Here is a 27084-nt window from a genome sequence, read left to right as displayed (position 1 = left end):
CTGCTGCAATTAAGTTGAATTTGAGTTCCACCTTGAACCAACTGGTCAGACATCATACTTAAAATTCCCATAAAAATGCAAAGTCCTCCTGTGTTTCAGTCTCATAAAACAAAATCCAGCATTACCTAGCACCCTTATTCTAGTAAGATATACTGAACAGCATGCAGATTGTGTCATGGGCATGAAAGTATTATAAAATATTCATATCTATTTATACATAGAAATTCCAGTAATTTTGCATCCTTGTCTAACGAATACACTATTCACTGTTTCCAGACAAACATCTATTTAAAGCAATTAGCTATTTAGTACACTTTTCTTAATGCAACAGCTCATTTGCATTGAAATTCCATTTGGATGTGATTTTCTCATTCAGATGTGTTTCTTTACATGGGTCTTTGGCAACAAAAGTATTAAGTACTTTTAGAAGTTAATTACAACACCTATCTGCAGTGTTTCCAGGACAACCATGTTAAATTCTAGAAATACAGCTCTTGTACATAAAAGACACATGGAAGCAAGAGGGACCTTGATGGCTGAGTTCAAGGGAGGCAGCTAATTCTCGGTGTAGCTGAAGTGATCAGTCAGCTGCTGGCAGCAGCAGTGGGGCCCTGCCAGGTGTGGCTGTGCAGGAGCTCTGGAGAGCCAGGCTGGCTCAGCTCCTGGCCCTGCTGCCAGCCCGGGCAGGGCTGCTGTTCGTGGGCAGCTGCTGCAGCTGCCAGAGCAGGGGATTCACTCCCAGGAGCAGCAGGACTGCCCAGCTCTCCTGTTCCCCAGGCAGGAGGGGTAATCTTGGCCTCCAAGCCCCCCTTTGTGCTCTCGTTTCCACAGCTGTGTTTTCTGCCCACACGCCTTGAGCATGCTGTGATGGTAAAACACCTGATCTATCTGATAGATTTTTGAGATTTTTTTTTCCTTTACTCTTCCTCTTTCACTCTAAGGTTGCTGCAGTTCACAGTTAATCACAGTCAGTTGCTATACTTGCTAAACTCTCTTTTGTAAGCTCAAAAGAGATTTTCCCATAAAATGGCCCTCTTTCAACTGCTTGGGGTTTTAAGTTAACTTGTTTTTAACACAGTGACCACTGTGTTCACCATCCATCTACAAAAAACTCATTTGCACCTGGGACTTGCTGACAGGGAAGAGCTACCAAGGCTTTGGTGGGTTTTTGGAGGGGAAGGGGTTAAAGAGGGTTTCTTATAGTTGTTGCTTTTTAATAAAGGGTCACTTCCTACTTCACAATAGTTATTTAACTGTAAATTTATAATGTTCCAGTGGACTCAGTTCAAAAGCTTCAGAGAGGAAAGATGACAGAAACAACAGAAGCATCTAAGGTTTATCATTTGAGGCTACAAAGTGACTCCTATAGTAGCCTGAACATGAATTCTGCTGATAATCAGTTGCTCTGATTGCGTCTTTCCTAAAGAGGGGAAGAGAAAAGGGAGAAGTAACATGAACCAAATGTAGCAGAAGCTCAGAAGGTCATCAGTAAGTGTCAAAGATTGCTCCTATAGCACTTCAATTCTTTGATTCACTCAAGATAAAAAAAAAATATATATATATATAAAAAAGAGCAGACTCATAAAAACTCAAAGTATGACTGCAGCACAAAGCTCACATGTCAGATCTCACAGGTATAAGAACATGAGGTATAAAAGCATAATAATCTTTCTGATGTTACTGTGATTCATCTGAGTCATAATAATTGCTTTTGCAGTTATGAAGATCAGAAATTTAGTTTTTAAAAATTGAAGAATTTCTAATATTTGCACATGACTTCAGAGTTCAGATCTTGAACCCAGCACATAATGAGACTTGCAATAAAAGCATGACTTGACAGCACTGATAAGGATTTGTACAAGAGGTGCTAAGCTTTACAGAATTAGAGCTGCTTGTGTTCCTTACTATGCAATCTTTGGGGGCTTTTTGTTAGTAAAAACAAACAAAACATGGTTATCCAGATGATTACTACTTCCATTTCAGTTAAAGGATTATTTTATTAAATGTCAAGGTTCTAAACATGACTGAAGCAGTAAAACTTTAAAATGAGCTTTGTGTAGCATAGATTGATCCTTATGCTGGGAAAGAAAATCAAAATCAAGCCTATTATAAGTAGAAATAATTTTAGAGAATTCAAATTGTGTACTTGCATATCTGAAGCCTAAAGTTGTCACCCAGATGTGTGCTGTAAGCCTCTACTACAAATTGAAAGAATTATCAAATACTCGTGAAATGCAGTGACTAACTAATGACTTATTAGCAGTATTTGTTAAACACTTCTAAAATCTGGATTGGCTCCTGATTATGCAGAAATGTAAAAGGTCATGTGTCTCAAAACCTTTGCTGTCCAGTCTAGTTCATCTGTGGGGTCCAGGTGGGGATGAATTCATCTACTATCCATGTGTGTCTTAAAGGTCTGTGGAAAGCAGGCTGAGCAATCCTGGTCACAGCAAAGAAATAGGAAGGTTGTTTTTTCATTGCTTAAAAGTTTCTGTTTGCTCCCCATTCCAACTCAACATTTTCTGGCAGTAGAAATATTGGCCACTGCAGGGTAGCTGTCACCTGCTTGCCCTTAATCACATGCAAAGCTGTTTACAGCCCTGAGTCCCAGCTGCTGTGCAGATCACAGTGTCAAGGAGGATTATGTACTCAGGTGTAGAAGCAATGAGTCCAGCCAGCATTGGATAAACAGTGAGAGCTGGGGGCATTTTTTTCATGCTCACATCTTGGTAATACAGGACTGGGAAGCAGAGCAGTCATAGGTTTCAGGATGTAGGATGGTGGCCTGTGCTTGAAACACGCTGTAAAGACAGAGCACTCATCTGTACATCATAAGCTTTAAGCCTCTAGGCTTTGTTCAGTGGAATCCTGGCTCCACTCAAGTTGGGTGTTAAAAGTCACACTGCAAGCACAGCAAAGTCAGGACTTGACCTGAAGTTTTGGACGTGCTGACCTACTGTGTTGAATAAGAAACAAGAAGTTCAGTTTTTTCTCCGTGTTGCAATTTCCCATCCTTCAGAAAGCCATCAGAAACCATGCATTTGTACTCATGCTTCTGACTGCACACTATCCAAATGTGTCTATTTCTTGAACATTTGCCATGTGACCTGGAAAATGGAACAAAGATGCTTTACCCAGCTTTATAGTTGGGTAAGTCTTTGCTTCAGATTTGTGTGGTCCATTTTTCTATACCATTTATAATTTAGGCAGTAACTTCAGGCAGAAAAATAGTTGTGTCATGAAATGTCTGTTCAACCTGCATAGCTACAACTAAAAGATATTCAGGATCAAACCCTTGGCAGAGGGAAAAGCAGTATTTCATGAACCAAACAGTGAGAGAAAGTACCAAATCAAGCTGTACCATGCTTAGAAAAAGAAAACAGGAAAAAGTGTAATACCTAATTTTAATTGTTATGCTGAAGAAACATGAAAATTACTGTGTAACTGAATAGAATGTTTTGAGTGTCAGGATATTTATTACTCTAACTGCCATAGCACATTGTAAGAACATGTGTGAAAGAGTCGTAATAACAATTTCAGAAAAAAATCCCTTTCAATTTAATTTTGTCTTGTACATTTGCTGCATAATTCCAAATGTATGACAAACTCTTCCACTAGGAATACACAGTTCAGGAAATGTTTATCTGTTCTCATCACACCTTTTGGACCTCTGAAAATGTTTCTGGCAAAGTTCAATTAATTAATTGTGCAATCACAAGTGTGATGTTCTAGTGCATGTAAAGCTAATACATACTATAATCTTTAGAAATACTCAGGGCAGAAAAGATACCGGTATAATTTTTAATTTTTATAGTAATTTATAATTTTTATAGTAAAAACTATTGTTAAAAGGGTTCCTAACAAGGGAGTGGACTTTGCACAGACTTAAAAATACAAAAAAGCAAGGGACTTTTGAAAGCAAAGAGTTTTCAGTCATATCTTAAATGCTGGGGGACTGAGCAGAAACACTAGTAGAGAAATACACCTGTGGGAAAATTTAAGTGCTACGTGTAAAGGTCTACTAATATGTGTGTTTGGTTATTTTTCTGGGTATAGTCTGTAAAAAAAACAAGTGTTGCTAGAGCAAAACAGCCAGACCTCTGCTGCTGTTCATTTTAAAATTCTTCACTTAATGCAGGAAAACAAAAATGTGCTACAAATTCTAAGTAATTAATGTTTGCAACTCCTGCAGGACCAGATATGTCAGAAAAGTTAAGTACATGCCTAAATGTTTTGTTGGATCAAGCTCAGCAAATTATAGGGGGAAATCTTGGAATGCATTGTTTTAAAATGGAATAATTCATTATCTCAAAAATTATTCTCTTAAAAGTTTATATTCTTAAAAGCTTAATTTCTATACCCTGCATTCTGTTCTTATGTGAGAAGCATCTATAACATATGAAGTGTCTCAAGTGCTACCTGGTTATTTGTTGAAGCTCCAATATATGTACTAGGATTAAATACATTTAAATGTGCGTGGTCAGTTGGATGGCATTTGATTCTTGCAGTCCCTTCTCATTAACTTCAGGGAACAGGACAGAGTCAATTGCCATTCTGCAAGGATCTGTGTGACAGTGAGGTCAGAGTCTGCAGTAGCTGGGTGACCACGCCTTGGCGTAGGGTTTTGAGCTTGTGTTGTGGTTTGCACATAGGGTAGAGCTCCGGCTCCTGTAAAGTGAAGCTCCAGCTGACTTCAAAAGAGCTTGGATTCCAGTTCTGGCACTCAGAAAATCATACCAGTACCGTGAAAACTTCTTTTTAAGTGGATTTGAATTTTAGAATAAATAGCGTATTTGAAAAGATTCTAGCAAATATAGATGTGGCCGTGAACTGTTTCAGCTCTGTGACAGAAACATTATTTCTTTTCTTCTATTGATATTCAGGTTCCAAAATGAACAAGTGGCCTTAATTTGCAAAACTGGGAAAGATACTTGGGATCGGTATGCTATTCCATAGCTGCACATGGCACGATAGGCTGCTTAGACACAGACCTCTGTTCTTCCCTCGTGTGCTTTCGTTATAACGTATTTACACTTTCTGCCAGGGCCACTGCCAGGATTTACAGGGCCTGGGACCAAGTGTGGAAGATTTCTGTTTAGCAGCTGAGAAATGTGTGATATTGCTTAGCCATGTACTTCATACCATGACCCAGACAGCCTCTTACTGTTGCCTCAGTTCCACTATTTTCCAAGTCTCCACCATTTCCAAACAACTCGTGGCAGACGTGTTGTAAAATACATCAAGAGATCTTGGTCTCCTCTTCCTAAGATGTGAGATGAGCCCTGGCAGTGGCCCTGGGATTTTCTTTCTAACATGGCTGTGCTAACCTGGACAGAAGACCAGAGCAGAGCTGTTGAGAATGCTTTTTAATTTACTGTTTGTACAGGAAGTTACATTATGCTTCAGGAAGTTAAAACCTCTGAGGAGAGAGGTATCCATCATCGGTGTTGTTAGCCATGAACAAAGCAGGCTAGCACTGCAAAAATAATCTTCCTGGTTTGGTTTTTGTTTGGTTTGGGGGGTTGCTCTTTTTTGAGTTTTAGCAATACCCACACCATTTATTCATTGATGGATTCATGCATGGAGTGTTTTTGGTGACTGTCTGAGCAACAGAATTCCATTAATTCAACCCAAATGAAGCCAAAGCATTTCTCAAAACAGACAGGAAAATTTGTAAGTTGATGTGGTAGTGCCAGCCTGCCACCACCCTGAGTAAAAGTGGTACCTGAACAGGCAGCAAGCCTAAATAGGACCTAAATATTGAGTGTCAGATTCGAGTGGTTAAACAACATTTGTAAACACTATTGCTCAGAGATCCCAAAAAAACATTTTCAGTTCTTTGGGGATGTGGTTTTTTTAATTATTTGCTTATTTTTGCAAATGAATTTGTTAGGACCTGACTGAAGAATGAGTGATGTCATCAGTTTAGTAGACAAAGCCTCAGGTCCACAGTGAGATCTCATCAGTGCTACAAGGAAGCTGTCAGACCATGTTCAAAAGTCACTTTAAAGAATAATTTTAATGTCATTAATTATCTTAATGTTTTATCTGGCTACTAAAAACAAAGGGTTGTTGTTTTTTCCTTCTGCAGAGGCATCAGTCTGGCCTGTGATGCCACACATACACTATTCATCTTGACTTTAAACCCAAATTCTTCTCTTTCATTACAGGGTAATGAAATAACTGACTGTAATTCAATGTATTCTTTGGACAGCTGCAAGTTAGTAAGGAGGAGTATATATGAATACACACACACATATAAACATATATATATGTCTGTGTATTTACACATATGTGTACTTCTGCTTGCTAGAGATATATATTTATGTGCACATACTTATGAACCTACCTGTATAGCCAAAAAGATCCTTTCAGTATTTCTACAAATCAATCATCTTTTGATTCACTTGGTGTGGGATGACATTGTAAGAGTTATTACAAAAAAGGGACATAACATCATAAAATAATAAAAAGTAGAATCTTTTCACTGAGAGACCTGGTATGCATTTAAATATTAACCATCAAATCAAGTGCATGCAAAATTATTTAGTTCTAAAAATACAAATGGAGAGTGCTACACCACTTTCTTATGCCATAGTCTTAATAAAGCCTTCGTGAACCTGAACAGATTTTCATCTTCTGATAGATCATCATTTATTTCTGCCCCCTATCTTATCTCTTTCTGGAGATGAAGACGTGGGGTGAGCAAAGAAGCTGTCCTTTCAATATATGTTCTTAGTGAAAAAAATATATTAAATTCTCAGATTCTATTCTATTATTTTATCAGTTTCTAGTTTTTGAAAGCATTCTTCTACTGCTATTTGCTAAGCATCTGTGATGGTAATCTGTGTTTCTTTAGCTGCGGGTATCTTTAGTTAACAGCTTTTTTATGTGTCTGGCTAATACTCTTTTCTAGTGAATGTTACTGATCAGATCATAAATGTAATAATTATAATTTACAGCCTTAAAAAAAAGCCACCGCCAAGTCTGCCACAAAGGGATTATGCTTCAGGTAAGGCTGCATTCATGTAAATTTAAACTGCATGTCTGTGTTAATTTGCTAGCTGTATGCCTAACAGTATTTCAGCTATACAGTGCCTCATAATTTGTTTTTAATGAGAGAACAAGATACCATTATCAACAACTCTGAAGGTAGTTCACACCTCTGAAATGAAAGGCAAGAAAGAAATGGTTAATTGTGCCAGCATAAAGAGTAGCAAGTAAACAATCTTTCAAAATCAGTCTTAATCAGAGTTCTGTATCAAGGCTACGGTAAAAATGGAGAATTTGCATGCAGCCCCTTCTTTCAGAAACTGTGAAAGTAAATACAGAAGAAATTGAACAAATGCATCATTACAGGTTTAAAATCTTAATTCTTGATGTCATCATTACATTAATGGAATTATCTTAAAGGTAGAGTCACCATGAATTATCTTAAAGGTAAACCTTTACTTGGTTATCATACAGCCCTGCCCACAAACTAGTTCATGGCTATTTTTACAAGTTAACAGCCATCTTGTTAAGATAAGAATAGAAGAAAGCAGGACAGAGTTTGGAACTTTTCAGGTAACTGTTCCCTGTTTAATAGAAACACTTAACCAACTCTAAACCAGGACCCAGAGGTCAGCAAGAGTTCCATTATCTAGAAATTGTCACCCCTACTTAAAAATGAGATGCATTAGCAGGACACTGGGGGTAAAGTGTGTGCTCTGCTGGTCAGACACAGTTTGTCATTTTCTAATGCTTTTCCAACAGTTCTGAAATAATTTGTCAAAAATAAGCAAAAAGGCATTTAATTTACTATTCTGTCCAAATAGATGTGTTACTCAGAACTGTTTGGAAATTTTGCTCACTCTTTTTTAACTTAATATGATAACTATAGATTGAAAAACCAGCCTAAGACAAACGTTTATGTTCACTATTACATCTCCTTAAATAACTCTAATGTTTGGTTTAGAGCATGCAGACAATGAAGAGGAACAATGGTCAGATGATTTTGTAAGTACATATTTTGGGCTAGTAGGATGTTACTGTGGCAACAAGTTAGCTCAAGAAATAATAATAAAAGTTTGTTTTAAAATCATCCACTTGTGGTTGAACTAAAAACTATTGAAGTGTTGTTACTTTTTACCTCAGTTTAATTCACAAGTAGCCACTGATTTTTAGCTGCCTCCATTTTTTTACATTCAACTTAGAATACTTTCAGAAGCACAGTCAATGGTAGCCACGAACACTAAGGTTTATGGATAAGTAAGCAGGTGGCATCAATTTGAGGGACTTCCAAAACTGAACAATAATTTCAGAAATCAGAAGAAGGTTTTATTTGGGGCAGGAAGGGTGGGAGGGGTGAAGAGAGGAAAGCCACTTCTTACTAAAAATGAAAACTTCTGCTAAGATTTTAGAAAACACTAGAATGAAGCAATTCACGGCTGTCAGCCGTGTGAAGTAATGGTGCAGCTGTCAGCCTGAAGTGACCAGTCTCCTTCTGGAGTCAGGTCTTGACTTTAACTGGAAAAGGAGAGGAAGTGACAACACACACCAAGATCCATCTGGCTGGATCTAGAAAAGAACTGTACTGGGAAAGGAAATAAGCTATTGGTCAATAATTTGAAGACTGAGCTCTTGAGGTGAAAGGACTCCTTGGAGATAGCAAAAAGACAGGGACCTCTTGTGAGGAGCAGAAGGGGAGGAGGTAGGAGTGCCTCTTTGCAAGAGGAAGCACAAAAAGGGAATATGATGTGTCTGTTCAAGGGTGCATTGTTGTAATTTTGTGTTATAGAGTGCTATGAGATGAGAAATGGGGAGTTCTGTCTTTCTAGGACAGCGATTATGAAAATCCAGATGACCACTCTGACTCTGAGATGTATGTGGTCCCCAGTGAAGAGAACCCTGATGACAGCTATGAGCCACCTCCAAGTGAGAAGGAGAAAAAGAAGATTCCCTCTGCATTCCCTATTTCTAGGGGGGAATATGCAGGTAGTTATGGAATAGTTAACTATATCACTTTGATAATTGCTTTTTGATCAGTACCAGAAGAGAAGAGGCCCCAAATGCACTAATCTGTCCTTTCCTCAACAGTTTGCTTTTAATTCTCATACTCAGATCTTAAGCATTCAGGGGTATGATTTTATATTTTTTATTACAACATGAAACAGGTGAGTATTGCCAATAGTGATATTTATCATTTTAATATAATGTGTTCTAGAGACTGTGCTAGACATCTACTAATGACAAAATTCAAGCAGAGGTCTGGGAGGTACTATTAACTTCAGGTTCCAAATTAATCCACATATATTGATGCAGCAATTACTCTTAAAGATAAGGCACATAAGACTAGACAGGTCCCTTCTTAAACTTTTCTGTTATTATTCCCAAAGCAGTAAAACAGTAGTCCAAATATTCACTCTTTCCAAATTGGTACTAAGGATGATAAATATCCTGAAAGACAGGACAGGATCAAGATTTTATTTTCATCAGTCCAGTATAAAGGGATTTTTTTCCTTTCTGGTTTGATTCTTTTCAACCATGGATAGATTGCATTGAAGTTAATGAAAGTTAGCTTCAGTTAGGTGAAGATTTGAGACATGGAGAAAAGAAACATTGACATGATGCCCGCTTTCATTTTTGTATGACACCAGACTGTTACTGGTTGTCGAATATTCATCAAAGTGTTAAAATACCACATAATTACTCATAGAAGTTTGTTCTTTGAAAAGGGAAGGATTTGACACCCCAGAGAACCTGGCATAATTCATGTTCCAGTCCCACCCAGTGTCATTTTTCTCACGTCTCATGTGCACTACAGCACCCAGCCACCACCTCTTCCCCAGGAGTTCCTACAGCAGCCAGTGCCTGGGCACCCACTGTGCCTGATGGAGAGGGCCAGGCTGCTGCCCTGAGCAAGGAAACGGGACCTATTTACACACAAATCTCAACATCAGGTCCAGCTGTGCCCAGCTCTGCCATTTGACCTGTGCTGCAGCCACAGCAAAGACTTTTGCCCAAGCAGCAGGAGAAAGTGCAGAGACTAATGTGTAATTTTTACTAAAATTGTTGTTTTCTACCAATTAAAAGACAATCGCACCGGTCACCAGAAGCTTCCTCCCATCAACAAACCCCTCCCAAGTACACCTAGTCCAGCCATGTCCAGACCAAAGAAACCATGTGTGCCATCCATGCCATTGCCATCTCCTGCTGCAAAACCAAAAGTGCCACCTAAGCCTAAGGAGTGCAGTGATGATGAGGTAAAGTTTAGATATATACTTGTTATAACTGAGTAAATGTCACAGCAATGCCACGGGCTGGGCTCTTTCTTAGCCTTTGTAGTACAAATGATTTTGTACATCACTAACAGTGACCTGCAAGTGCCACACTGACTCCTAGAGGATGCATCCTAGAGGATATCTGCCTGCTTTGAGTATCAGGGAGGCTCTTTAGACCATGGAATAGCTCCCGATCATCCGTAACAATCTGCAGGCAGTGGGGAGAGAGTAATATCAAAGGCTGCTCCAGGACCAGAGGGAAGGGGGGGCTTCCACACACCAGTGGAATAATTCCATAAAGGGATTTCAATCTTTGGGATTCCCTTCCACACAGGATGAGAAATGTCTGAGCTAGGAGTCCCTGTGAAATGGCAGCTATTGTAATCTGCTGCCAGGGCTGCAATCCAAACAGTTTGATGACATGATGGAGGTTTAACTGAGAGATTTTTGTCCTGCATTTCTCATAGGATAACTACATTGTGCCAGTGGACAATGATGATGATAACTATATTGAACCCACAGAAGGCAGCATGTCACTACCTACAAGATGTGAGTTTTAGTCTTTTAAGCTTATAATTATTGCTTTGTTAGGAATAAAAGTGAAAAAAAAGGGTAAAATAATGTCTGTTTCTAGGGTTCAAAGAGTGGAGAGGCAGCTATTAAAGAGATGACAGCCTGCAAAAAGGCAGTTGGCTCCTTTGGCTTATGACAAGGCCAAGGAAAATTATTTTTAACTTTATTGGAAGACATGTTTAATTTCTGCCTCTCTCAGCTATTTCAAAGTCCAGCCCTTGTACAACCAGGAGGCTTCTCATGACATATGACCTGCCTTCTTATCCAAGGGAGTAGTAGCATTAAAATTCTCTGTTTGCTGAAGTGCTTAGATATTTAGTAGATAAAGACAGACTTTGCTTTTATTTTTTTAATCTCACTTATATATAAGTATATTTAGCTAGAGAATGAAACTACTGCAGCCCAAAGGTGAAAATTAAACAGAGAAGAGCATGTAGTTCTGCTCTCTGACATTACTGACAGTATCAAACCTCTTCAGAAAGGCTGAAATACTGAATAATCCTCCTTTTTTAAAATGAGAGCTGCTTTTTGACTCAGTTGATTTATTCAAGGTCACACAAAAGGTTGTTATTTGATGTCAATTCTTATTGTATAAATGTTACATTGTTAGTTTGTAAACAAATGTGTGTGTATATATATAAATATATGTGTACACATACACATATGCACAAATATATATATATATGTACATGAATAAAATATGTTTTTAGCACCTGTGAACAGATTTATGAAGACAACAAAGCCAGCCCCCCCTATTTCTCCAAAGCCTTCTCTTACTTCTGTTATGCAAGGTATGTGAAGCTTGCATTGCTGTTAGAATAAAATAATGTAAAACTGTGAAATATTAAATTATGCCTGATGTATTCACACCACTAACCCTATTACATACTAAAGTAAAACAAAAATATGTTCCACTTTAGCTTTTCTGTGTTGTAGCAGTTGCTTTGTCTAACTTGAACAGCAAATCCATTTTAAGCATGAATAAAACTAGAACAAGTTATTTGCCCCAAATTAATTTATTTGTAGGCTTTTGCTCTCGTGGAGGAACACAAATGGATCAATACTGCAGAAAGAATTGTAGGACTCAGTATGTCAGTAATCCCATTTCACCATAGGAATCAACACCCAATACTTCAGACTTAACCATACAGAAATTCTGTATAGGCTGATGTCTTGCATGGCCTTTTATAACAGTGTTCCCATTGAGGTTCTGTAAAGAGCAGTTTATTTGGAAAAAGAAACAAAAGCAGAAGCAAATAAGAGGAATCCTATTTGCTTTTGTAAATTTAGATATTCTTGTTAATCTCTCTCTTCCAGCTTAGAGTTGTTTTGCATCCTCACTCTCATTAATTGCTTGGATGTAACCTTTTCAGACATGACACAGTTCTTTAAAAAGCTTTGCATATTCATTAGTAATGTGTTTAGCTTTTAAGTCATAAACTAACATTTGTTATGAATTGCTTGAGATTTCGTGAGTTATTTTCCAGACATTTTAAAATGCCCTTTTCAATTTCAGCCTTTCTGTAAGTCAGTGTCGAGCAACAACCGGCTCCTGACAGATGTGACTGCAGAGTAGAACATCTCCCCCTGGTGGGAGCTGGGACACTTGAGTGCAGTAAAGTGATGAAACCTGACATGAAACTCACCGAAATAGAATTCTGTTTGCATTGAAGAAACTGGGCACAGATAAAGATGCTGGTGTTTTTTTCCTTTCAAGATCTGTGAATTAAAATATACTTGTGGGTCAGAACTCGGGGAAGGATGTTGGCCATGCAAATGAGCCAGCTTGTATTTATGACTGGCCTGATTCTTCCTCCCTGAGTCAAGGAAAGGCTAAATGCTGCTGCTACAGATGTGATAACACATTTTTTCCAAACTGACCCAGGTTTGCACAACACAAGCGTTCATCTTGCTTGCAGCGGGGAGGGAATGAGAAGAAAAACAAAACAATAAAAAGGTTTTGCAGTGGAAGGAAACCTGATTAACACAGTGACAGTGTATCAGAATTCCTGTGACTTCACCTGCAGTTTCCCCTGCAAGACAGGGAGTGTTGCTGCTCCAGGGTTTTGGTGTCAGATTAAAATTCTGAGCAGATTCTCCAAGTTATTTTTCCAGAGTCCAAAGTATGACTGATACAAATTCAGATCAGCTTTTATGGTAACATGCAGTATGGTTTTGCTACACTAAAGAATGCTTTTTATTTCTTCCCTGTCCTGTAGAAGTCTACGAGGTTCCTGAAGAAGAGGTGAGGCCTTTCTGCAGTATCACTGCCACTGCCCTCAGGCAGGGCACAGATGTGACTGTGAGAAAAGATTATCAATCTTTCAAAAGGGAAAACTGGGAACATATCTATCCCTGCACTTAAAGCTCTCTCACACTCCCTTTTCAGAAAAGCTGGCAAACCATTTCAAAAGAGTAAATGGGAAGGGGAAAGTTTCCCAGTCCTCTGTGATAGTGATCCAATCTGTGAAGCAGCAGCCTAAGGGAATGTTTTACAGAAGCAGAACTGCAGCAGGGGAGCAGTGACAGTTCTGACACAGTAATTTTTTTCCCATTTGCTGGTACTGACATAACATATGGCCAAAGCAGATTTACTGATGTTGAGTTCTTGCCTGTCCCATCCTAATGTAGATTACCAGACAGAGCTCTAGTAGAAATCTGTATCACAATGCAAAAATAATATCTTGATGTGGTAACATAAATAGGATCATACATATCTATTTTATGAAATGAAAAAGTGACCAAAAACAATTCAGTGCATTTTCTCTTACAGGAAAAACCATCACCACCACCAGTAACCAGGTAACCCATTGCTGTCAATGTTTGTGCATTATTTAAAACTGTCAGAAAATATTTTTTCTCATCTAGACACTACATGTCTGGTAATTCTTTCTCTAGAAGAAATACAGTAACAGAATAAATACATACAGTAAATATCTCTTCAGATTATCTGCACAAAGACTATCAACCATTTCTATGTTAATTTCAATAACCCAGATGTAATACATACTAAAAAGAAATACTCTTAAGGTTACTTATTAGAATTTTGATCAAGGGGGTAGGGGAGAAGAAAGAGAGGTTTTGTTTGTATTCACTGTTGTTAAATGTAATTTTCCTTTCTTAATTCATGTTTCATTACTAGGTTCACCAAGCCACTCATGTTTATGCCTGTTCAGAATACAGAGCACTCCCACATGCACAGCATGACCAGAGAGTCACCTAAGCAGGATAATTCCAGGTAAGTTAACAGCAGCTTAGATCTATAGGAAATATTAGCAGAGAAAAAAAATTCTTCTCTCTAATGTGTAGACTTCAAACAATAAACAATTGTCAGGACACTCAAATAGCTAGGGATGCTAGGACAAGGTGAGAACCAAAAGCTCTCCTTGCTTCGTGAACTTCTGTGTTGAAGGCAGTTTGCCACATAGATAGGATTTTCTGAAACATCCCTTTAGGGATCCAGTTCAGGGATAAAATATCTCTGCCAGCCATTTAAGGTCTTATTAGCCATCTCTGCATCCTTGCAAATTAGTTTTTTTTTGCAGTTGCATAAAATTGCTTGTAAAGAAACTGGGCTCAGTAAATCCATGGTTTATATCCCAAGTCTCTGGCAGAAAAGGGAAAAATCATACTTGAGTGTGCAGACTACTTCACTCCTGTGTCCCCAGAAGCATAGAAAGCTGCACCATAAGCCCTGCCTCCTCTCTAGGTCATTATTTTACAGAGTTTGTTATGTGCCCCCAGAAGGAGGCATCCACAATACTCTGTGTGTGAGGGTGTTTGGTGAGCTCCTGTGCAGTCACAGGGGACCCAGGGTCTGGGACAGGAGCTGCTCTAGAGTAGTTCCACACCACGGGCTCAGCATCACCACAGGCACTGTAGCTGTACAGAGCTGAAATCAAATCCATTTACTGCAGACCTCCTTCCCTCTAGATCTTAAAAAGCCTATCTGAGCCAATTAAATAAATTGTTATAATAAATCCTATTCATTATAACTTACTGTGTGTATTTTTCAGAAATATTTTGCCTCTCCCCAGAAGTCGTCTTCATCCAAAAACAGTGAGTAATTAATGGGCCACTCTAGAAGAATATGTTAACTTGAGTCCTGTGTTTCATATGTAAATAAATAGATTAGCTCTTTATTGTCTGGATTAAATAACAGAAACAGATGACACAATGTCAGATTCATCTAATATTGTGATCATTGCTATTAATCCTTTGGGCAAAAGAGCACTGGACATCTGTATTGATCCAAGAAAAAGTTCAAATGTTTTTTGGGATATAAGGGAGATACGTTTCAGTCCACAAAAACAATTTCTTGTACCAGTTGTACTTCAGGAACCTTACTTTAAGTAGCAGAGGATTATTCTGCCCAATCTGAAGCACTTTTCCTTGAGCCTCATTCCTCTCAAGATGGTGAATGATTAATGCTTTCTGAAAATGGAAACCTTCTAAAATGTCAGACTGGGTAGTCTGAGTAACCAGTATCACTAGAAAATGCAGTCCTTGAAGGACTAATTACAAGCCTTGGGTGCTAAGGCTGTGTTTCAGCCAGTCCTTTTCTCCCTCTGCTCTTATCCCGTCTGTCCCTTGCACTGTGCTGGGTTGTTTTAAGCAAACTATTTTGAAACTTCTTCAGCTGCAGAAAGGAGCAAAAGCAAATGGCAAAATATTCTTTTTCAGCCAGATTAGCTCCATTAATTGATCTACACCATAGCTCTACTCACAGCTGTCCCAGTTTGAGAGGGTCTTCCTGAGGAGCCAACCATCCAGAACAGAGCAACGTGTCAACTGTGTCGGTATCTGTGCTAAAAGCAGCACACTCAGACCCTGGCCCAGCCCTGTGCTCTGACTTGTCCCTAGGAAATAATCAGTCTACCAATAACTATATAGAGAAATTAGACACTTAAAAGCAGGAATGTGGGGTCATAGGATTAGAAGTTATGGTAACAGTGCAGGTGGTATATGAGCACCTTATAGTCTTCAGTCTTTAAATATCTAGATGTATCGAGCAGTGCATATGTACAACAGCATTTTAGTTTCCCTTCCACCTCATCACAAAGTTCTTCCCATTTAGAACTGTATCCTGTGGGATTCTGAACAAATCCTAAGCAGTGCCAGATTTGGGATTTCTCTTTTATGAAACAGTTTCTCAGCTTTTCTTACCAATACAAGATAAGGAAAAAAACCTCCTGTCTCAAGGGAGAATGTTGGACAGAAATTCCACTATCTGATCAGCACTAAGAATACTCCTGCTTCAGAACAGACTCAAGTGCCATATTGCAGCTGAAACTCTCCATTAATGCATTTTCAAAGCTTGCATTTGAGATGGATATCATCCTAGCTTTGCAGAGAATAAAAAGAGACTATCCTTTAGCTGGAGCCACACACTGAGTGAGTTACAGCTCCAAGATGAAGCTCCCAGACAAACACTCATCTGTACTATGGGTGCATTCAGCTCCTGGGTGCTTGCAGTTCACCAGTTTGTCACAAGAGTCAGCCTAGGAAAGAGTTACCCAGTGCAGTCCCAGTTCTGGGGTCTTTGCTTGTCTTGTAAGTGGCAGCCTTCACAATTTTAAACAAACATGGAAATGAGCATGATTTTATCCAGTGCTCTGTTGTTCCTTTCCATCCCTGGCTACAGCACATTGACAAAGCCTAAACAAAACCAGAAACATCTGTTCACTGCTCCCATTCAGTCTGCTGTCAGCACTAACCAGCACTGATCATGTGCACAGAACTGTAACCCTTGTTCCTCTCAAAGGCCTGGGCTGACTGGGAGAAAAATCTTGCCATGTCTCATTTCCCCAGCTGCTGGGTGATGGATTACACCTCTCCAGCCAGGGAATGGAGGCATTTGTCACTAACATTAGTGAAAAGCTATTAGCTGGGTAGATGAAGACAGACAAATTAATAACTGGTGCCTCTTTGAAAGATACTTATCAGATGGGACTCTTGCTTCCCTAAAAGTCAAGAAGTGGGAGTCCAAATTAAGCATTTCCCAAAGAAGCCAGGAAATTAGGTGGATTGCTTCAATTCTATAGCCTGGTGATAAGAGGGTCTACTCAGTTTCCTCCATTCAGTGGAAGATGTGTTTTTAGTATGTTAAATCTGCTGCAAAATTTCTGTCTTCCAGGTCAGAAATTAAACATTAATCAAAAGGTCTCACTGCAAAACTAAGGCCAAATTTTCTCAATACTTACTACAAGCAGTCTCAAGATTATTAGAAAGCTCAAAATTTGATGGTTGCTTAAAATTTTTCAAATGACATCATGAAAGTATTCTGGATGCTATATGCCTTCTGTAAAAATATTTCTTTAAAAATTACTACAGATACCAAAACCATATTGATAATTCATGCAGTTCTTATTTAATAATCAAAGAATCATTCAGGCTGAGAAAGACCTCTAAGATCAAGTTCCAACTGTTAATTCAGCACCACCATGTTCACCAGTAAACCATGTCCATATTGCCACGTCCTCTTGGCTTTTGAACACCTCCAAGGATGGTGATTCCACCACTTCCCTGGGCAGCCCATTCCATGCCTGACCACCCTTTCAGTGAAAACATTTTTTCTAATATCTAACCTAAACCTCTCCTGGTGCAGCATTAGGCCATTTCCTCTTGTCCTGTCACTTGTTACCTGGGAGAAAAGGCTGATACCCTCCTTTCAGGTACTTGTAGAGAGCAGTAAGGCCCCCCTGAGCCTCCTTTTCTCCAGGCTAAACACACCCAGCTCCCTCAGCCACTCCACATAAGACTTGTGCTTCAGTCCTTCCACCAGCCTTGTTGCCCTTCTCTGCTCCATTACCTCTGTGTCCTTCTGGTAGTGAAGGAATTAAAACTGAACACAGTAATCCCTTTTTTAATTCCTTCATATCAAATCTAACCTCTTTTTCCATTACAGGACCATGAAGCAAACAATAATGATGAAAGTAAGTATTGAGATGAAAACACAGCAATATGAGAGGGACTAATGTGCCACCAGATAGCAGAATGCAGCAGGCAATGTATTGTGTCAGTGTAAATTTTATCTCTACAGTCAGAAATAAGCAAGAAGTGTTACTGAACTGTTCTCTTGTATAATCAGACTGAAAACATGTTAAGAAAAAAACTTAAAGCAGTGGATATTTTTTACCTTTATTACATTAACACTAAAATGGCAATGAGGAAAATCCACTGTTCAGATACAGCTCACATTGCATACTAAATATATTGCTTACATCTCTAGGTCAGAGGTTCAATAACACACAAGAATCCAGATTTCCCACTGGAGCAGCTCCATCTCCATTACCAAGGGGCCTGTGAGTAAAAAATTGTAAAAGTACTTCTTTGATAGGGATGTGTTTAATAGGTGCATTAGGAGCTAACTCCTATCCTTGCCTATAGCAATTAGAATTCAGGAATAATATTTATTGCTGTTTGTGAAAGATATCCTGACTAGGTAAAGGCAAGCTGTTATTTTGCTATTTCTGGAGGAACACTGTATGCCAAGTGGCCTTGCCCTTCACTGCCTGCCACTACTGGCAGATGCTGGCTGCCTTGGCTGATTTAGATACTGCAGCACCAGCACATGCAAGGCTGGAGGTGCAGAAGGCTTTCACTTAAGTTCTGCCCTCCCAAGGCATGTTAAGTATTGGACAGAGGTCTAGCTTCCTTGTGTGTAAGTTCCTTTAGTGAGTGCCCACATTTCACTGATAATGCCCTTATTCCTTTTTTATTCTTCTTTGTTTCTAACTGCTAAAAGTATCCAGTGAATCCTACCTCAGACAGAAATACCCTGAGAACCAATGAAACTGATGCTTAGTTGCTAAATGAATCCATATATCTGCTAAGTAACCATATTCTTTATTTTTCTTTTTCCTCCATACTTCAGCAAGAAGGCTTCTAATGCAGTAATTTCACCAGTAAGTTGACTTGTAATTGCATAATCACCCAAAAATTTTATTATATTTTTAACTTATTATAAAATTTAATTTTATCATGGGTTTTGGTACAAGATAAATGAAAAAAAAATGCTAAGGAAAAGAGTTACAAAGACAGGAAATATTTGGGTGCTATTACATGAATGAAGATCAGTGATCTTTCTGCTCAAGCAGAAAAATATTTTGATCAAAGCAACGTTTGAATTCAATGTCCTGGGATGTAACAATAAACGCAGTTCATGAACTGAATAAATAAGAAATAGATGGGAGCACAGAAAATTCAGAAGTATTCCCAGAATGTACAGGGCTTCCTATGAGTTCATTGAAAGTGATAGCTCAAGAAATATGCAGGATTTTACCAGAATTTGTCTGAGGTTTTTCAGTAATTCAAAAAATATCCCAAAACTTCTTGTGGCAGAAAGTAAGAGGACTGGTTGAAATTTTCAAAGAAATTAATTCAAAAACGTTTCAAAGCTGGCAGTTTATTATCATTGTTTCCAAATGAAAGCAAAAAAAAAAAAAAAAAAAAAAAGTGGAAGATTGGTTCCAATTTTACTATGAGCTAAACTGACAGTTTAACTTCCAGTAAACAGAAGAAAATGTGTTCAGATATTTGTGTGCATAGTTCAGTACAGGTGAAAATCCAATTTTCATTTTCAAGTATTTGGGAGAGACTTCTGATTTTAGCACCTGAGATAAGAATGAACCATCTAGATTTTAGTTTTTCTCCAGCTATTTATACCCACAAGTTGGGATTCTTTCCAAATCTCCTTTGCAAAATTGCAGACTTCAAGGTCACACAACTAGAGACTCTTCAGAGAATGGCCATGTCCCTGCCTCCTAATTCGTCCAGTATGTTGTCAATTCTAAACTGTTTCACAAAAAGTATAAATGATAAACATTTGCTGTACAAGTACCAGTTAATACTTGATTGTCCTTCTCTTTTACTGTAGAAACCGTGTTTACCTTCCAGAGAGACCTTAACTGCAAATGAAGGTAAATTATAACCCCTAATGTGAAAAGTTGACATTTATCTGAGGTTTTTTGGTTTTTTTTTTTAATAAAAACATGAAACAGACAGCACCACATTCAAGTTACTGTAGGGGTGTTTGAGGGGGTGTTTGGTTTTAGCAGTTTCAGACTGGATCTGGGCAGCCTTAGTTGCAGTGAATATCATTGTTCTCTGAAAGCAGTCCCAGTACAGCTGCTGAGGTTGCTGGCAGGGTAATGTAGCACAGTGATGGACCAGCAGTGTGCCCATGGAGCCCTGGAAGTGGAGAAGGGGAAGGGAGGGACGGGCTCTGAACTCAGCCAGAACCATCCCGAGCTGAGCCGACTCCTGGCAGGAGGCAGTCCCTGGCACGGGCAGGGACTCCATCCCTCCTGGCTCTGTGTCTGTGGGCAGGGAATCCATCCCGTCCTGGCTGTGTCTGTGGGCAGGGACTCCATCCCTCCTGGCTCTGTGTCTGTGGGCAGGGACTCCATCCCTCCTGGCTCTGTGTCTGTGGGCAGGGACTCCATCCCGTCCTGGCTCTGTCTGTGGCTCTGTCTGTGTCTGGGTGAGGCGGCTCCAGCAGGAGCTGCTGCCTGGCTCCAGGCTGGCTGCCCCCTCCCCCCGTGTCACAGAGTCCCCCGAGCCCCGACGGCATCCACAGCACAGGTATTTGCCTAGAATTAGTTAACAGCAGCGCAATGGCAGGCTGCTGTGTCAGAAAACCCCCCCAAATTTATAGTAAAAGAAAACCTCCTTCCCCTGCTGGCACTCCCTAACCTGGGATAATATATTTCTGAAGAAATCTTGACTGTACTGTTTGTTTTCCCAAACTCCAGAAAAACCTATGGTACCAGAACGACGGCGCAATTCCAGCCAGGAACTTCCACTTCCCCCCCTTCCAAGTGGTGCCCAAAAGTAAGGTCCCCTTCCATCCTCCTGGGAATATTGCAGTGCACCAGCTTTGAGAGGCTCAAAGGGGAGCAGTCTTTTCACTGGAGCCTCCTTGTTGCTTTTTCAGAGCTGAGATTCCTGAAGCCTCACAGTGGCAATAACATAAATCATGGCAAATGAATGCATACAAATACTGTAACCATCACCAAAAATCATGAGGGGATATAATCTGTAATGAAGTAATCAAGATTTAAAACATATGTTTAAATTCCTACTAGTGGGATAGCATTTTTTTAAAATACCTGTATCAGACCCATGTTTCTCAATGAACACATGGGTAAAATGGAGCACATTGTACCACTGCATATTTTCAATTTTCATATTATCAGGACTGAGTACATCGCCTCAGACCTTTCTGTAATCTCTCAACATTTATTTCAGGCCTCTGCTCCAAAAGCCCTCAATTCTGCCAAGTAAGTATAATTCAGTTTTTGAATTAAAATGTGACTAATTTGTAATTTCAACTTAATCTCTGAATTAAAATTATTTCAAAATACCTTGCATATTAATTAGTTTGGAATTAATGTATCTGTAGTGCATACAAAGAGGAGGTCAAGTATCCAAGATCTTAGTTCAGCTAGTAAAATTAAGGGAGTATCTCAGGATTACTGATGGAAAATGGGTGCTTCATTTATATTTATGAATACTGGAAATCTCTAGCAAAGGCAATTTGGGTCATTTCCCATCATAATAAAGATTCCATCAATCTGCCTTGTCACAGAAAAATCTTAAATATGACATTTCTGGGCTGCTCCAGGCTTTTGTTGCCTACAAGACAGACAGATTATTATTACATTCAATTTTTTCTTTTTCTACAGAAGGAAAAAAGAAAGTACTTTTATAATAGCAATTGCTGAAGCTCTTTTCTAAGTAGTGCTTTCCAAGATGGACTTTGTTTCAGTTCACAGCTAAAAACAAATAACATTTTTCTAGTTGCTTGTTAGCACACACTTGTCTGACCTTCCTGTAAGCCCTTTACTGTACATATTCAGTCTGAACATATCTTTCATATTGTAAACAGATGGTGAGAATGGCACATATAAATCTACATTTGGTGTAGCTTAAACTGACATGCTGTTATTAGTGTATCTCTTTCCTGGAAACATTTGCTTGATGCATGTTGCAATTATATCTCATGTGCTGAGGAAGTTCACATTAATACATGGTTCACATTAATGCTCTTGACTGATGCACTCAAGTTTGTCTGCTCCCATCACACAACTGGTGTGCTTCAACTGGAAGCATAAATTCTTACTACTTCTGGAACTGGAACTGTTCATCAAGACCATCTGGTGCTAAATGATGCTCTGATTTGTAAACTTTCTTTAGCATAATCTTATTCAGTGCTAGGTCCAATAACAACTTTATAATACATACCACTGGTCCCATAATCACTGATGTCCCTTGAGCATAACCTGCCATCTCTTCTTTGTATACAAACCTAGAGCTAACTTCTGTCTTTATCATTAAAAGTACTTATTTCCCAAATGGCACAGTGTCAAATGCTCCTCTGAAGTCCAGATTAAGTGCACTTCCACATCCCCTCTTTGTAGAACTCTGTTATTCTATGAAAGAGTTGTAACATTTTATCTACTTGGCTAAAATTCAGATTTTCTCTTGCTAGTTGTACCTTTATTTCCAAATCTTGATGTTATTTCCTTCAAATTCTCTCCTAGGGCCTTGTGTTCTGTGGAATCAGGCCAAAAGCCCTGTAAATGCTCGTCACTTTTTCCACTTTAGATATAGCAATTATGTTTGGTATTCTTTAATCATTTGGTACCATCCTGACTTGAAAATTATGTAAAATAACTGTTACCACCTCTGAATTTCACTGATGACAGTTTTTAAAATTTCATAGGTAAAGATAATCTGGGCCCATCAGTTCAATTGTACTAATGTTATTTAATCTCTGCTTCCAATTTGATTGTGGAAATTTCTATTTCTGTGCCAGAACTACTATTTGTTTAGTACCTAGATTATCTTTAAAATCAATAAAATTCTTATTGCATAAAGCCCCATCTCTCTTTACTTTTGTACACACAGCCAAGGCAACTTTCATAACTTATTTTAATATCCTTTTGTCAAGTCTAATTCACTAATCTGAATTCTGTCAGTTCTTTCTTTATTCATACAGTCTACTTTCAGATGTAGCTTTAACAGCCAGTCAGTCAAAATTTTACAGAAAAACCAAAATCCATAATACTGAATAGCCTTCTTCAGGTGATTTTTAATTCATTGAGAGCTGGAACTGCTCCCTACAATGTTTCCCCTCCACTTGGGATGCAGCTTCCAGGCAGTTGCATCTTTACTGCAAAAGAAGTTCTAAATGTACTTCACACAATTGTCTTTGTCTCCAGTCCAATTGCATTTTTTAGTTCTGGCCACTGTATGGTGTTCTCTATAACATTCTATTGCTTTCTAAATCAATATCTAAATCAGAATTTTATTAGTGAAGATTTAACAATGAAGTCTGCAGAGCACCATATCCAGAAAGGGTGTAGCATTTGTTTTCCCTAATAAGTAAAGTACACAGGAAAAAAAGCCTCCCATAATAACAAAATGAGTATCACTCAACTTTCTACAATAATCTTCTCTAGTGTATTGATTTGCATCCAGCTGTGTTCACAAGTACCTATAGCAGACACCTACACTGTTGGGCCAAATTCTTTTTTACCAGAAAGCAATAATCCATACTTCTTTCATCATATCATTACTATGCAACACTACTCAAACATTTCACTTCTGATTTCTTAAACTCTTAGATCTGCATTTCAGCCCTAGTAACTATTTTCAACTATGCTTTGTTATTCCAATTAAGCATCATAATGTTTTCTCCATTTTGCTGCCTGGACTTCTTGCACATGTATACAAACAGTTCAGGCAGTCTAAACTGGTGAAAAATTATCTCTGAAATAAATTCAGTTTCCTGACTTGTTCACCTGTAAGACTGCTTCTCACAGTGGACTGAGAATTACTTGCATCAAGTTCCTGCATTTTCTTATCTGTTGCTACATTGATTCACTTTGGTGGTGGAAGAGGTTTTTTCCAGTACTCTGAGTCTAGTTCTGGCCAATAACCAAGTTGTTATCCAGACTGTTTTTTCCTTCACAAGCAAGGCTACCCTTTGGGCAGGCAAGTGTCCTAGCACTTACATAGGCACCATCTATTTCCAGTAGAAAGTCTTTCCTGATATCAAAGGGCAAGTGTTTCCAGATCTTCCAAACAATGCAATTGTTGTAACCATTCAATTTCTTACATGATAACAAACATACTTTGAAAACTTATACATGTTGTTATTTCTCTTTTCTAGAAGTGCCAGAAGCTGTAAACTGTTCTTTGGGTGCTTCCCCTCCCAGCAGCATTTCATCTGTTTCAAGTTCTGCAGACCAGGTAAAGTATTAGCTAAATTCAAATTACAGAAATCTCCTTATCCTTTATTTTAAAATAGTATTTCCACACCCTTTCAATAGAAGATTACACTCCTGGAGGACTTCTATGCCCCCTCTTGCAATGAGGCTTTTCTGTAGCACAAATAATCTGAACATTGGCTTTCATTAAAACATGCTCAGAACAGGTAGCATAGGAGAGGTTTAACAAACTGTAGAAAAATATGTAAACAGTATTACATTAAATCTTGGCACCCTACCTATCAGAAAAAGCTTTAGTGTCATGTCTTCCTGACTCTCCAGTTCATACTTTGAACATCCCTGACACAAGGAAATCCACGGTGATGTACTTAAGTCCAGTCTTTGATATAGATTGCTATAAGTTTTTAATCACGTCCTTTTTTCTAACTTACAGCTGTACAAATTGTGTACAGGAAAAAAAAGGTGCAGTAAGCAAACACAATTATGCTGCAATGCCTCCCCTGTGTTTTGGTCTCTCCCAAGTCCAGCTCCTTTCTATTCCTTTAAACAGATCTCTTCTCATTACAGTTCACACTGTCAATCTTATGGCCAATTCTTTTTTTTATGTGTTTTGTTGCAACATTAAGCTTTGAATTATATAAGCAAATGCAAGGTTATTTTCATTTCAGTGCTATTCCCCTGAGTCTCATCTTAGATGAAGGCAGACTACAAAATGCAAAAAGCCATTCTTATAAACCTAGTAGTCACAAACAAGGTAAAAATAGTTCTGTGGAGTGTAAACCAAAGGCTCTATCATGCAGAGCCAGTAACAATAAGAGTTCTAAAGTCTGACACAACAAAGATAATACAACAGTGAAGAACACAAAGGATTTGAAGTTCTGGAAGATTTTTAACTGTATGTAATACTAGATATTTAAAAATTACTATTAAAATTATTATTTTAAAAATTACTTTCAAATAAGCAATCCAGAAGACTACATAAACAGCTTGTAGCAATTACATTTGCAATTTTTATGTAACAGCCATGGGCAGAAACAGAACTTAATAAAAGATCAATTTTGTTTGAAAGAAATTAGCTGTTAGTGTGATTTTCCCAGCAATTATATACAGCGGTATCATTTGCTGTAGCATCCTGCACAATACAGGTGCTCACAGATGTCACTAATTCCCATGACGTTCACTCTTTGCTTGATTCCCATCCAAACTTTGGCAGCAACTCTCTGCTTCTACATTACAGGCCACAGATAGTGGTAGAAGAAAGGTCTGGGGGCCATTGATTCCTTCTTTTGTTGTGCAAAGATCTGTTCACTGGACTCATTCTCTATGTGAGCAAGTACCTTTCATATTTGCAATTCCTCTCAGCCTTTCTTTTTCCAATGAAAAGTGTGACTGGAGAAATAAATGGAAAATTTTTGAAGATAAAATTGTAGTTTATGGCTTGAGCCAGTCTAAGGATTTAGTGCAGTGCCCCCAGAATTGAAGCTCTGCTCTCTCCTCACTGTCAGCTCCCCTCCCAGCTTCTATGGTGTTCCTTCCTGATCCTGCAGTGGGTTGAGCCGAGTCATTAAACTGACAGAAAATCAGCCTGGCAGTCAAACACAAAAAAGGCAAAACAAAAAAGGAAAGTTTTTTTTTTTTTCTGCAAGTTTAATAAAGTGAATTATCTCACCATGGGATCAGATGAGCAACAAAATGAGCACAAAGGAGAAGCCAAGACATTCCCTTTCTGACAGCAATAAGTCAGCTAGACCAGCTCAGTTATAATGTGCAGCCCCTAATCTGTTTTGTACAGAGGTGACAAAGCTTGTGTGAAAATTAATTTTATCATTAAGCTTGTTACTGTAAAGCTGGAGCAAAACTTATCCAAGCATCATGATGTCCATGTGGAGACAGGCATGATTGTGTTCACAGAGAGCATTATTCCTCAACATTCCTCGACATTTATTCCTCTTTAAATTCTTTTGGAATAGCTTTTGTTTTTAGAACGATCTGCCAGTTGAACCTGACTGCTTTCCTCAGGGCATCTCTCTTTTGTCATTGTTCAGCCTTCTACCACAAATCTGTTACCAATGTTTTGACACTCCCAGTTTTTCTTTGCCCTCCCTCTACTCAATTAAAACTGTGAACTCCTGGCAAAGACTTTTTTAAACTCTTAACTTTTCTGCATTTTAGTACTTCATAGCTGTCACTATTTAACAGTAACTCCCCTACAGGCCATATTCTTTATTATTATTATTTTACAGGTGAAACACTGTTCCTCTCTTTTTAGGATGCTGGTGTTCACAGTAAAGCATGGTATGCTGCTACCTGTGATAGGAAAATGGCAGAAGATGCCTTGTACCGATCAAACAAGGTAGGTCACTTTTAAAGAATGTCTATTTTATGGGAAAAAAACCCAAAACTTCAAATTAAAAAAATTTTAAAAGACAACCAGAAGTATTCAAAGAGCATCAGTTGCCTTCTGAACAGGTCAGAACTACTGTGCCATGCAAGTACTGTCAAACCTGGAGTTATTGTGGTGACATTAGTTAACGCTGGCTTTCATTGCAACACAAAGTTGCATTAATGCAACTCAGAAGACCAAAGCACTGCAGAGAAAGCTATTACAGACTAGAGAGCTGAGGAAGATCTTACAGCTCGTGCACACCCCCTTAAAAGAAATGCAAAGCTCAGTGGCTTTTAAGTGGTCTCCCCCACTGTCCAGGGGCTCATTTGGAAACAGCTGTTTGGAAAGGCTGGTGTTGCTATGCATTTGAAGCAGCAACACTGTGCATTTGGGTATTTGGAGAATTTGAATTCTCTCAGCCATTCTTTGCACAAAATCTAGTGTCACAGGAGGAAAGAGGAGCATATAGAGTTGCATCCTCAGCCTCAAGTACATTTCCACTCCTGCCTAAGTCCACAGAGGATAAAGGGGCAGAGCATGGGGGCTGTCACCAGGTGAAGGCTACTGTGAGTTAGTGAACACAGGGCTACATGGTCAGGAATGCAGGTGCTTGACTGTGGTGAGC

The 27084-nt window shown here is 38.7% G+C and overlaps 1 protein-coding gene across 8 annotated transcripts in view; it reads left to right on the top strand.

The window, feature by feature from the left end:
- BLNK (B cell linker) overlaps positions 1-27084 on the top strand; it is an 89352-nt gene that overhangs the window by 59733 nt on the left and 2535 nt on the right. For 5 of the 8 annotated variants that reach the window (XM_009087277.4, XM_050976611.1, XM_050976610.1 and 2 more), the window contains 19 exons: positions 4884-4940; positions 6963-7012; positions 7958-7998; positions 8820-8976; positions 10075-10244; positions 10730-10811; positions 11546-11626; positions 13055-13080; positions 13609-13637; positions 13978-14073; positions 14852-14894; positions 17743-17770; positions 18067-18139; positions 18712-18742; positions 19714-19756; positions 20591-20669; positions 21087-21118; positions 24016-24095; positions 26343-26426. In XM_009087277.4, coding sequence (XP_009085525.3) covers positions 4884-4940; positions 6963-7012; positions 7958-7998; positions 8820-8976; positions 10075-10244; positions 10730-10811; positions 11546-11626; positions 13055-13080; positions 13609-13637; positions 13978-14073; positions 14852-14894; positions 17743-17770; positions 18067-18139; positions 18712-18742; positions 19714-19756; positions 20591-20669; positions 21087-21118; positions 24016-24095; positions 26343-26426 — 1282 coding nt within the window. Of the gene's footprint in view, positions 1-4883; positions 4941-6962; positions 7013-7957; positions 7999-8819; positions 8977-10074; positions 10245-10729; positions 10812-11545; positions 11627-13054; positions 13081-13608; positions 13638-13977; positions 14074-14851; positions 14895-17742; positions 17771-18066; positions 18140-18711; positions 18743-19713; positions 19757-20590; positions 20670-21086; positions 21119-24015; positions 24096-26316; positions 26427-27084 lie in introns of all 8 variants that reach the window. The other 3 variants (XM_018910755.3, XM_018910756.3, XM_018910757.3) reach the window with 2 other exon arrangements.

The sequence above is a fragment of the Serinus canaria genome, chromosome 6, assembly GCF_022539315.1.
Source record: "Serinus canaria isolate serCan28SL12 chromosome 6, serCan2020, whole genome shotgun sequence".
Classification (NCBI taxonomy): domain Eukaryota; kingdom Metazoa; phylum Chordata; class Aves; order Passeriformes; family Fringillidae; genus Serinus; species Serinus canaria.
The sequence above is the reverse complement of the archived record's forward strand: the minus strand, read 5'-3'. Positions and strand labels throughout refer to the sequence as shown.